The sequence below is a fragment of the Cyprinus carpio genome, chromosome A5 (genome assembly GCF_018340385.1).
Source record: "Cyprinus carpio isolate SPL01 chromosome A5, ASM1834038v1, whole genome shotgun sequence".
In the NCBI taxonomy this organism is placed as follows: Eukaryota; Metazoa; Chordata; class Actinopteri; order Cypriniformes; family Cyprinidae; genus Cyprinus; species Cyprinus carpio.
In genome coordinates, this window is record NC_056576.1 from 14,281,474 (window position 1) to 14,294,177 (window position 12,704).

At 38.9% G+C, this 12,704-nt stretch overlaps 1 protein-coding gene across 1 annotated transcript; it reads left to right on the forward strand.

Moving 5' to 3' along the window:
• Positions 1–575: 575 nt before the first annotated feature.
• On the forward strand, positions 576–12,257 carry LOC109090042 (DNA excision repair protein ERCC-6-like). The gene is made up of 5 exons (XM_042754283.1): positions 576–1,447; positions 1,590–1,631; positions 4,944–6,690; positions 8,124–10,743; positions 11,558–12,257. The coding sequence occupies exons 1-5, from the start codon at positions 1,404–1,406 to the stop codon at positions 11,956–11,958; spliced, it is 4,854 nt and encodes a 1,617-aa protein (XP_042610217.1). The 5' UTR covers positions 576–1,403; the 3' UTR covers positions 11,959–12,257.
• The last annotated feature ends 447 nt before the right edge of the window (positions 12,258–12,704 follow it).

Sequence of the window (12,704 nt, forward strand, 5' to 3'; positions counted from 1 at the left end):
AACAGAAGAAGAGAATCTCACATATCACACTTTATTAAACAGTTATAGTCAGTTATTATGATATAAAGTGTGGTAACATTTCGATGATTTTTTGTCAGATTCAGTGACTGTATCATATGCATTTGTAAGGAGCAAACTGTGGGATCTCCAACATTATCGGGTAATTACTGTAAACAGTAATAAGAAGACCTACATTTATCAGATAATCAGAATATGTTACACATAATAAGCGCTTAACATCTCATAAGGAAACGATTCTTAGTGGTAGCCTAAAATATTAGCAGACAGCAGCAGCATTAATGTTTCATTTCTTTAATACATATAAGCATTTAGATGCTCGTAACAATAGTTTGTTTGTTCAATGGGCGTTTGCTGTAGCATTAAGACATGAAACATCTTTTACAGCACCGCTCAGCTCCTCTGATGCTGATCATTCCGGTTCAGCGTCTAATCTAACATTTGCTGAACAGCGACCCCTGGTCACAGGTTTCGCTAGGTCACCGATTTCGGCACATCACCGGCAAGATCAAAGCTTGTCGCATCTCTGTTTTTCCATGGCTCTGGCTTTAACTGAAGCGACACATTAAGTGCGCCAAAACGGTATTTATTGTGAGAATTTAGTATTAAAACATACAAAATTTGTAAACTGAGACTTTGTTTCAAAAGCGGGGTTGTCACTTTGGCGTGAGATTTACATGAGCAGCGTGAGACGGAGCCTGCTGCGTGAGAGTTGGCAGCCCTGGACACATTTTTTCCTAGCGTCAGTGTGCTAGCAAAGCAGTAATCTCAACATTTGCTGGCCAAACACATTACTTTTAGAAACTGAAGGAAGCAGCTAGGTTACATAGTCAGAAGACCGTTTTGATCAACTTGATGAATTTGATCAACGTATGAATGCATCAGTAGCACCTGCAGTTTATATTACTTACTGTCATCTGACTGCAGCAGGGGTTGTTACAGGAGTTTTGTAGTTTTAATATGAACAAGTTAAAAAATTTACTACAGTCCTAGCATTTTACAGGGACAGATATGTTTTTCCAAGTATGAGAGAAAGCTAGATTTTTCCTTTTGTATCGGCTAATGTGGTTTTCAGAGTGTTCTAGTGCGTTTTTATGTTAACCAGAGGCGGTAAGGTAACACAACGCCTGGCACGCACGAAATTCAACTAAACGCGGTAACACTGAGCGCACGCGCGCTAGTGCAGCAAGCGATTGGGTGAGGTAGAGCTAGCGCGAACAACAAAACCTTTATTCAAATTCGCTTCCGTAATCTAGGTGTAGAGACGAAGCTAGAATGCCAACCGCCAATAAACATTAGAAGAAGAAGAAGAAGAAGAAGAAGGAGGAGGAGGTGTAGAGACACAAGACGATTTTCAACGAGACTCCCTAAAAATAAACGCAAATATGCAGAGCAATAAAGTTGAAGAAATCACGGAGAAGTTAAAGAGGTAAGAAATCAAATAATCGCATATCTGTGCCGCTCACTGTTTTTTTTTTTAATTATTAATAAACCTTTGAACTATTGATACCGACCTAAAATTATCATTGTGTGTAGAAAACATGCTTTAAGTGTTTTTTTTTCTATCGCAGCAGTCTGTCTATAGACACAGAGAAGATGGACAAATACTACAGGTAAAAATAATATGCAGATTAATCTCGTGTGACAGTGTCACCAGCCGGAATATGTATTTTACTGTCCACATTGACTTAATGACATGTAACGTTAACATGATACTTTTAAATACCTCACTCACAATAACTACATTCGTTTTAAAGTAGCCGTTAATATTTATACTTTTTCAGAATGCTTCTGTTCCTTTTCATCTTTTAGCCGGAAAGTAGGGATGGATCGACCCTGAAGTAGCGATACTTTCGATATTGATTGATGTTGTATCTTTAGATATTGTTTTATGTTTTATATATAGGTTATAATGTGTATTTTAATTATTAATTTTGATTATAAAGTGCATTTTAACTATTAAAATAAACTTCCAAGTGTAAAAATACACTATATTAGGGAATAACTAATATGTGTTAAAATATATTTTTTTTGGTAATAGGTACATATGGGATTGATGTATTTCTCATGCTTTTGGTGATTTATGTTATAGCTCACAGTGATTGTTGTTATATTGTTGCTTTTATAGATGGCACCAGAAGCAAATAGATCTCGGTCTCTGCGACCAGCATTTGGAAAATTAGCTTAGAGCAGATCAATGCTTATCAGATGACAGAGAAACAATAGGGAGTTATTTCACAAAAAACTATTGCACATTTCATATATGTCATTCTGAAAAATGTATCACGGTTTCCACACAAATATAGGGCAGCACAACCGTTTTCAACATTGATCATAATCAAAAAAAAATATTGAGCAGCAAATCAGCATATTAGAATGATTTCTGAAGGACCATGTGATGCTGAAGATTGGAGTAATGATGCTGAAAATTCAGCTTTGATCACAGATGTATTTTAAATAGCATTTCTAAATATATTTAAACTAGAAAATAGTTCATTTGAACTGTTATATTTCATGCCATTGCTGTTTTTACTGTATTTTTGTTCAAATAAGTGCAGCCTTGGTTACCATGGTTAGAGACTTCTTTCAAAAACAAAAAATAATTTTACTGACCCCAAACTTTTGAACAGTATAGTGTACATGTTATATTTATTTTAATTACGCTGTGCAAGTAAATTTATTTAAACTGGTTGTTAAAAGTTAATTTGTGTTATGTTGTGTAATTGCTGTTAATAAATCTGTAAAAAAAAAAAAAAAAAAAAAAAAATCTGAAAAAATGTGCTAAAGTTTCACCTTTAGGGCTACAACAGCCTAGCAGCCTTTTAAAAAAATGAACCATGCTTTTATTACAGTAACCACAGTTTACTGCAGTATTTATAGTAAAACTGCAGTAACCACAAATTTACCGTGGTTGCCACTACAGGAACATTATTTCAACTATAATATTTGTAGCAAAAACCATGCTAATAATAATAACTTTTAGTACTTATGTAACACCATGGTTATTTTTCATGATGTACCCTCAAAGGTACACTTTTGTACCTTATCTACCCTTAAGCGTGCATACTTGTATGGCACTAATATGGTCCCTTTTAGGGGTAGAGAAAGTGCACTTTTGAGGTTTATGACCCGGTAAAGAGCTAAAATAAAATTTTAGTATATTTTACTTCTGACAGTGTAAACAAAAAAGGCGTATGAAATGTAAAAAAAAATAAATAAATTGCTTTCAGATATAATTTTAAGTGAGTATAATTAGTGATACTGGGATCGAAAATGAAATAAGACGTATATCACCCACATTTTATTCTTTTAACTTTTTTTAGTCTAATGAAAATATCTCATCAAAGGTTTGGTTAAAGTTGTGGCTACAGAAAAGTAATTATATATTTCATCCTTAATTAGTCATAATAAAAAGATCATAGACAAAAGCAGAGTTAGTTGATAGAAGAAGGATGTGTTTTTTGTTGGGGTGGAGATGAGTTTTTTCGGTCTAGTTCTCATGAAAGTACCTGGAGATTTGGTTTGGAACTCACACTGCACATAGTGTGACTCATTAAATATAAATATAACTATAAAAATATAATAATTATTAATAGTGATAATAGTATTCTTTTGTAATAATATAAGCACTTATTTATTTTGTATTTTAATCAGTGTGATAATACTATTATATTTAAAAATAAATTGAGTATAAAATTGAGTATTAAAAACAGTTATTTTATAGTACACTAAAAAATACAATGCTTATTAACTTTTTTTTATAAATTTTCATCATTTTCCAACCTTAAATCAGCAAGCGTTTATTTCAGCATTTAAGTATATGTGCTGCAGAGTGAATGAAATGTCATTTTTACATTTTGCTTTGAAACTGCAGCGCGTTGCCTAGATTTAAGCTTTCGTTTTGAGTGGAAATCTTATACAGTATTATTTTTACATTTTGCTTTGAAACTGCAGCGCGTTGCCTAGATTTAAGCTTTCGTTTTGAGTGGAAATCCAAACCTGGTTGTTAAAATAAGCTCCTCAGCAATAGAAATAAATGTATTTAGCAAAGCACTTTAAGCTAAAAAAAAAATGCTGTTTTTGTCAATAAATCTTGTATATAGAAATGTTTGACAACTCAACATAAACAAACGTTGACCTGCGCATTTGGCTTATCTATAACAACAAGTATTCCCTCTGTAGCGAAAAGTATGCTTCGTAAATAGATTTGTAAAGCTTTCCAAAATGTATGATTCGTAATTAATTATGTATGTAAATATGTTTTCTGCTGGGTCAGACTTACTGAAAAATGCAAATTCATTCTCTGCTGGCAGAAAATGTATGCTTCGTAACCTATGACCTCCAAACGCTGCTTCCTTTATCAGGCATATAACATGCCAGATAAAATGAAAAATGACGATCGAAAAAATTCGGCAAGACCAATAGGCATTTGCTCAAATCTTCGTTTTGATTTTTTAAAATACGGTCATGTTTATTCAACAATATTGTGGAAAATCAGTGCCACAAGTGCCACCAAATAAATGTATGGGAAACACATTCCACAGCACAACCACCTGAGCCCAACTTCAGTCTACTCATCACCTTAACTTTAACTACATTTGTAGACGGCGCCATAGCTAGACTGATAAACAAACACAGACCGGAAGTTAACGTAGGGCCAGGCGCGTGCGCTAATGAAACCGTCTATAATGAAATGTGTAAATTTAAATTAAAACACGTCTGACTACTTGCCCTGGCCTGATGGAAAAAAAAAAATCATACACACATTTGTTTTCTACAACATCTGGTTGTTGGGAAAAAAAATTGTGTATAGTTCATCTACTTTGAGTTTGACCAAAAATAAGTGTTTTAATGAGGTTAATATTAGTTTGTGGGTGTAATGTTTTGCTGTTGTTCCTGTGTATCAGTTTTTATTATTTTTGCAGGTACCGACAGGAGGGGAAGGAGGCTGCCATGCGTGATGATCTGCCTCATGCCCTTGAGCGGTTTCAGCTGGCTTACCAGCTGAAGCCGAGTGACAAGCTGAAGAAACGGATCCAGGCCATACAGGATCGCATTCAGAGAGATGAGGAGGAAGATGAGGAGAAGGAGGAATTTGTGGATGTGAATAATAGTGGATTGAAGCTTTATAAATGGCTCTACGACAAACTGTATGACCATCAGAAAGAGGGTGTGGCGTTCCTGTACAGTCTCCACCGCGACGAAAGGAAAGGAGGAATCCTGGCTGATGACATGGGCCTTGGCAAGACCATTCAGGTCATTTCGTTTTTGTCAGGGATGTACGATGCAAAGCTGGCCAATCATACCCTGTTAGTCATGCCTACCTCGCTCATATCGAACTGGGTACGTGAGTTCAACAAGTGGACTCCTGGCATAAGGGTGGAAGAGTTTCATGGCACCAAAAAAACTCACCGGAACAGGAACCTGGAGCAAATCCAGTGCAGAGGAGGAGTCATCATTACCACCTACCAGATGCTCATCAACAACTATGAGCAGCTTGCATCATATCACCAACGTGAGTTCGAATGGGACTACGTCATCCTGGACGAGGCCCACAAAATCAAATCCTCATCCACTAAAACCGCTAAAAGCGCTCGCGCCATCCCCGCTAGACAGCGTGTGCTACTGACGGGCACTCCAGTTCAGAATAACCTACAAGAGATGTGGGCTCTGTTTGAATTTGCTTGCCACGGGTCGCTTCTGGGAACCTACAAAACATTCAAAACAGAGTATGAGAATCCAATCACACGTGCAAGAGAGAAAGACGCCACTCCAGGAGAGAAAGCTCTTGGATTGAAGATTTCTCAGAACTTGATAGACATCATCAAACCTTATTTTCTCAGGCGGACCAAAGCAGATGTTCAGCATAAAAAGCAGAAACGTGAAGAAGGCTTTGAAGATGAGGAAGATCAAGAGAACAAATGTCCAAATGCTGGCGAAGGCATTGAAATGCCATCATTGACACGAAAGAACGATCTAATCGTGTGGACGTACCTCAGCTCAGCTCAGGAGGGCATTTATAAACAGTTCATCTTGCTGGATCATATTAAGGAGTTGCTGATGACTAACAGAACGCCACTGTCTGAGCTTACGGCGTTAAAAAAGCTCTGTGACCATCCCAGACTCCTGTCTAATCGAGCTGTGACTCAACTAGGCCTGGAGCAAGGTTCTGCCTCTATCCATCCAGATGATGAGACTGAGTCGGCTGTGAGTCAGATCAGAAACATCTCAGATGAGACTTTGGTTGCAGAGTCAGGGAAGCTGCAGTTTCTCGTGTCTCTAATGGAATGTCTCCGTGAAGAGGGCCATCGGACCCTGATCTTCTCCCAGTCGAGGAAGATGTTAGACATCATAAAGCGTGTCTTGCTTAACAGAAACTTTTGCCTTCTGTGCTTGGATGGCACAGTGACGCAACTGGCAGAAAGGGAGAAGCGTATCAAGTTGTTCCAGACAGACAAACGCTACACAATCTTTCTTCTCACCACTCAGGTGGGCGGAGTCGGCATCACATTAACTGCAGCAAACCGTGTTGTGATCTTTGACCCCAGCTGGAACCCTGCAACAGATGCTCAGGCTGTGGACCGTGCCTACCGAATTGGCCAAACCAAAAATGTCATCATCTATCGACTCATCACCTGTGGCACTGTGGAGGAGAAAATCTACCGCAGACAGGTAAAAAAAACACTTTGAATCACATTGAAAATAATGTACAAAAACTATAAACTAATAAGGGCTTGAATTTCAGCGTGGGATTGCCCATAATTCTACTTATTCCCACAGTTTCCGCACTTGTAACGTGGGAAATTTCCACAAATATTTCAGCATGAAAGTCACTCGGGACAGATGGCAAAATGTATCATTTGCACATGGTTTTGAGTCTTACAATACTAAACATTCAAGTGCTCAATTCAGTACAATTCAGACCAAGCGACTACAGAATGAAGTTTTGTTGCGCCTTATTGTGCGTAAACTGCCAAATAAATACTAAATTTTGTCAAATGCCTGTCTTGATGAGTATTCACTTAAACAGTCGATTTATACTAAACACTGTCGGTAAATAGGCTATTAAGTGAATGTAAACAGTTGAGAAACAAAACTTATGTGTAACAGTTAGATCCCTGCATGAGATCTTAAAGAGAATGCAACCTTAATAAACCTGCTGCTGTCTGTCACTAATGTTTATTTATACATTGAAGACTAACTAGTGTTTTATGTGTATGAGTTAGATCCCTGCATGAGATCTTATTATTCAATATTGTTTCTGGGGTATTTCTGTACCTGAATATTACTGTTATACCTACCTGCAAAACTTAAAGCACAGTTAATTTTAGTTGTACAGTATCTTGTTATTGTATTTGTTTGTGCCATTGCTTGTCATTTATCTATTCTTATCTTATTACTGACTGTTTACTTGTCTTTTGAGTTAAAATAAATTAAATTCAGAGTTCTTTTTAAGTATCTTCCTCACAATATAAGTATGAATCAACATTATAAATTGTAAAACACAAATACACTGGGTGAGGAAAAACATTTAGATTGGATGATTGTAGTTTAAAATGTCTAAAAAAAAATACCCTAACTCCCTCCTCAAATTAAAAAAAAAAAACCCATTAAGAGCCACCTAAAGGGGGAATCCCCGCCCCCATTTTCCAAAACAAAATTAAGGCCCTGCTAATAACAGGCAATGCTTTATGTTTCCAGTTGCCATTAGTCATTCTTTAAGGTTGTTGTGTGGGTATACTCTTTAAAAACAAAAAATAAAAACATTTTTAAAAGAGAATATGAACTAATAAAACAGTACTCTTTACATTCATATTATACATGTATCTTTTTTGTCCACTTCAGGTGTGATTCTGTCACAGTCCATTTTACGTTCACACTTTTGTCTTTGGAACGCAATCACTTTGAATATATTAATAATAATAATAATAAATTCTAAAATTTCAAGAACTTCATTATATTTTATTTTCACATTTTTTTTATTATATTATATATTGTTTTTGTGTTATTAATGTTTATTTTTTTTGTAATAGTATTTTTATTATTTTTTTTTTGTTGTTTTTGTTTTTTTTTTTGTTTTTTTTTATTTCTTTTTTTATCTGCAGGTGTTTAAAGAATCTCTCATCCGGCAGACGACTGGCGATAAGAAGAACCCTTTCCGTTACTTCAGTAAGCAGGAGCTGCAAGACCTGTTTAAACTCAAAGACACACGCTCGTCTACCACTCAGCAGCAGCTGCAGGCAATGCACGCACACCACCGCCACTCTGACACTAGCCTGGACCAGCACATCGCTCGCCTTCACACCATGGAGATGTTTGGCATCTCTGATCATGACCTCATGTTCACTAAAGAGGTGGCACCTCACGAAGATGACCCAGAGGATGAAGAGTCACATAAGTACATACAAACACGTGTCCAGAAAGCACAAGAGCTCATGCAGGCGGAATCAGAACTGCATGACCAGCTTATGGACAGCATGGCCCAGAACACCGAACCTGCTTGGCTCAGGCAAACAGGGCAGCCGAAATCTGCTAGTAGAGACTGCTCAGCCCCTCCACATACCAAAAACAAGCCGGTGACAGTGGATCTGACATATGACTGCTTCGATGAGCCAGAACTAGAGAACGATGAGCAGAACTTTCCAACAGTTCAGGACGTGGAGATGGAAGTTGTAAGTGAAGAAGTGCAAATTTTAGATGAAGAAGACCAAGTGAAAAATGAGTCTCCTTGGTCTGGTGGAGAAAGAAATGTGCATGTTAGCCCTGCTGCTGACAAGCTAGCTGATGCTGTGATCATGCTGGATGACAGTTTAGATGAGGAGGACGTGTTTTATGATAATGGTGCATCAGAGAAACAAAACTCTGTGCATGACTTGCCAAGTCCTTCTCGCCATTTTCCAAAGTTGGAAGAGCTTTCGATAGCATCTGATGCCCTTGATAACCAAGAGGTTCAGGTGGACAAGCCCAATTCGACAGTGCTTTTGTCACCCCAATCTCCACATGATGCCACAGCGGGAGAGTCTTTTAAAGCAGAGGTGGAAATGCTTCAGGGAAACTTCAACTTGCAGCTGGAGGACAGTGCAAATATGTTCTCCATTGAAGAAGAGGAAGATCGTGATGTGGAGGAGTCACTAGCAGAGGAAAGTCCTGAGTTTCAGCTTCAGATGGATGTTAGTGGGGAAAGGCTGGAAGAAGCAAGCATCCATGAAAGCAAACAATATGGTAACCAAAACAATAGTGAAATCAGTAACTGCAACAACAGTGAGATCATTAGCCCTAACATTGGTGAAATCAGCAAACACGAATCTCTTCTGAGAATCCGTTCTGCTCCGGACACACCTGCGGAAGACTCCTTTGTGCATTCAGTTCGGAGAAGGAAAAGGCAGATCATCTCTGATACTGATGAAGAAGAGGAGGAGTCAGAGAAGTCATGTTTAACAAGCAGCCCATTGGCTGATAGCCTCAGCAGGCTGGGCTCTTTAACACCGAAATACACTTTGACTGACGGCGGCCAACTCCAGTGCAGCTTGAACACTTCCGTGGCATCAAGAAGGTCCTTCATAATGTCCATACTGGAGAATGAGTCTGATGAGGAGTCAGAAGAGCCCAGCGAAAATAAAAACAAATTCAATGAGATATCAGCAGCTAGTGAAAATCATGTAGATGAATCTGTGTTAGAAGAGGAGGAGCCCAGTGGAGGCAAAACCAAATCCTGTGAGACTTCTGAAGCCAGTGAAACTCATGCAGATGAATCTGTGGTGAAGCCAGAAGCCAGTGAAACTCATGCAGATGAGTCTGTGGTGGAAGAGGAGGAGCCCAGTGAAGGCAAAACCAAATCCTATGAGACCTCTGAAGCCAGTAAAACTCATGCAGATGAATCTGTGGTGGAAGAGGAGGAGCCCAGTGGAGGCAAAACCAAATCCTATGAGACCTCTGAAGCCAGTAAAACTCATGCAGATGAATCTGTGATGGAGGAGGAGGAGCCTAATGGAGGCAAAACCAAATCCTATGAGACCTCTGAAGCCAGAGAAACTCATGCAGATGAATCTGTGATGGAGGAGCCCAGTGGAGGCAAAACCAAATTGGATGAGACCTCTGAAGCTAGTGAAACTCATGCAGATAAATCCGTGATGGAGGAGGAGGAGCCTAATGGAGGCAAAACCAAATCCTATGAGTCCTCTGAAGCCAGTGAAACTCATGCAGATGAATCTGTGATGGAGGAGCCCAGTGGAGGCAAAACCAAATTGGATGAGTCCTCTGAAGCCAGTGAAACTCATGCAGATGAATCTGTGATGGAGGAGCCCAGTGGAGGTAAAACCAAATTGGATGAGACCTCTGAAGCCAGTGAAACTCATGCAGATGAGTCTGTGGTGGAGGAGGAGAAGCCCAATGGAGGTAAAACTAAATCTTATGAGTCCTGTGAAGCCAGTGAAACTCATGCAGATGAATCTGTGATAGAGGAGCTCAGTGGAGGCAAAACCAAATTGGATGAGACCTCTGAAGCCAGTGAAACTCATGCAGATGAGTCTGTGGTGGAGGAGGAGAAGCCCAATGGAGGTAAAACTAAATCCTATGAGTCCTGTGAAGCCAGTGAAACTCATGCAGATGAATCTGTGGTGGAGGAGGAGGAGCCCAATGGAGGCAAAATCAAATCCTATGAGATCTTTGAAGCCAGTGAAACTCATGCAGATGAATCTGTGGTGGAGGAGGAGGAGCCCAGTGGAGGCGAAATCAAATCCTATGAGATCTTTGAAGCCAGTGAAACTCATGCAGATGAATCTGTGGTGGAGGAGGAGGAGCCCAATGAAGGTGAAATCAAATCCTATGAGTCCTCTGAAGCCAGTGAAACTCATGCAGATGAATCTGTGGTGGAAGAGGAGGAGCCCAGTGGAGGCGAAATCAAATCCTATGAGACCTCTGAAGCCAGTGAAACTCATGCATATGAATCTGTGGTGGTGGAGGTGGATCTGTGTTGGGGGGGGATGAAATCCTATGAGATCTTTGAAGCCAGTGAAACTCATGCAGATGAATCTGTGGTGGAGGAGGAGGAGCCCAGTGGAGGCGAAATCAAATCCTATGAGATCTTTGAAGCCAGTGAAACTCATGCATATGAATGAGATCTTTGAAGCCAGTGAAACTCGTGGAGGCGAAATCAAATCCTATGAGATCTTTGAAGCCAGTGAAACTCATGCAGATGAATCTGTGGTGGAGGAGGAGGAGCCCAGTGGAGGCGAAATCAAATCCTATGGCAATCAAAATCCTATGAGATCTTTGAAGCCCAGTGGAGGCAACTCATGCATGAGGACCTCTGAATCTGTGGTGGAAGAGGAGGAGCCCAGTGGAGGCGAAATCAAATCCTATGAGACCTCTGAAGCCAGTGAAACTCATGCATATGAATCAGCAATGGAAGAAGAGGAACCCAATGGAGATTTGGTGGGAGATGAGGTGCTATGTGGAGTCTGAAGCCAGTGAAACTCATGCATATCCAGTGAAACTCATGCATATGAATCAGCAATGGAAGAAGAGGAACCCAATGGAGAGACTTTAAACTCAGAAGAGTCCGAAACTCACAAGGAGCTTGAAGAGGTGGAAGAAAGTGTAGATTCAAGAAAATACCAGGAGGAAGAAGAATGGCACAGTGCCCTGCTTGAATCCACTGCTGATTTTGAACTAGACTCCAATGAAATGATGGACCAGTGTGCCCCTAAAGCATTCCCTCCGGAAACACACATTCTTCCTGTTAGTTCCACAAGCAGTGATGTGACTGATGATATACCTTCTGAGAACACATATGAGATGCTGGTCCTGTCTGGGAAACAGTGTTTGGCAGAAGGGAGGAAGCAAGAGGCTCTGGATTTCTTTCTAAAGGCCATAGACATTAGTATTGGTGATGCTGAGATCCAGCTTTTGATTATTCTGTTGTACAGGCAACTTAAATGATAGGGAAATTAAAATGTGCACAACTATTTAAGACTTTATGATATCTGTACCATGTTTGGCAGATTTTTTTTTTCTGTTTGTTGGTAAAAAGAAATTGCAGACTGAAACTAAGCAGACTGAACTGATCAGAGGACCTAAATAAGAAAAAATGTTTTGTATGTTAATACTGTTCATGGATTTTCCCATAATTCCTATGAATATTTTTCTTTACTTAAATTTGTGTTTCTTTGGTTTCAAATGATCATATTCTGACATGTACAATAATTGGGGAGAAAAAATAAATACATTTTCAGGTTTCATAGCTTGTTTCCTGGATGATTTTTCTGTGTTCCAGATTTGAATCTACGTTTTAAAATTGTATTTCTTGAATATCAAACCTTAGCTGTTCAAGTTTTTTTCCCATGAACTTTCTTTTCTGTGGTAACTGACCCTGTGTCACAGATGTTGTATATGCAGTCTATAAATGCTTTGTTTTCTTGCAAAATGCTTTTCTGCCAAAGTAGTTTAAGTACATTACAGTTAGATTACTGAAAGACAGTAATCTTATCATTGTATCTATTACATAACATGAGATCAGAATTGGTTTTGATAAAACAAAGATCAGTATTACAAAGTAAAAGGGATTATAGGCCGTTACAGATTAATTATTAGTGAGCATCAATTATTTTATTAATTTCTTTAATATAAACTCATTCTTGGGATTAAAATTTATTGAAGGCTAGAATTAAATTCAGAGACAATTCCAT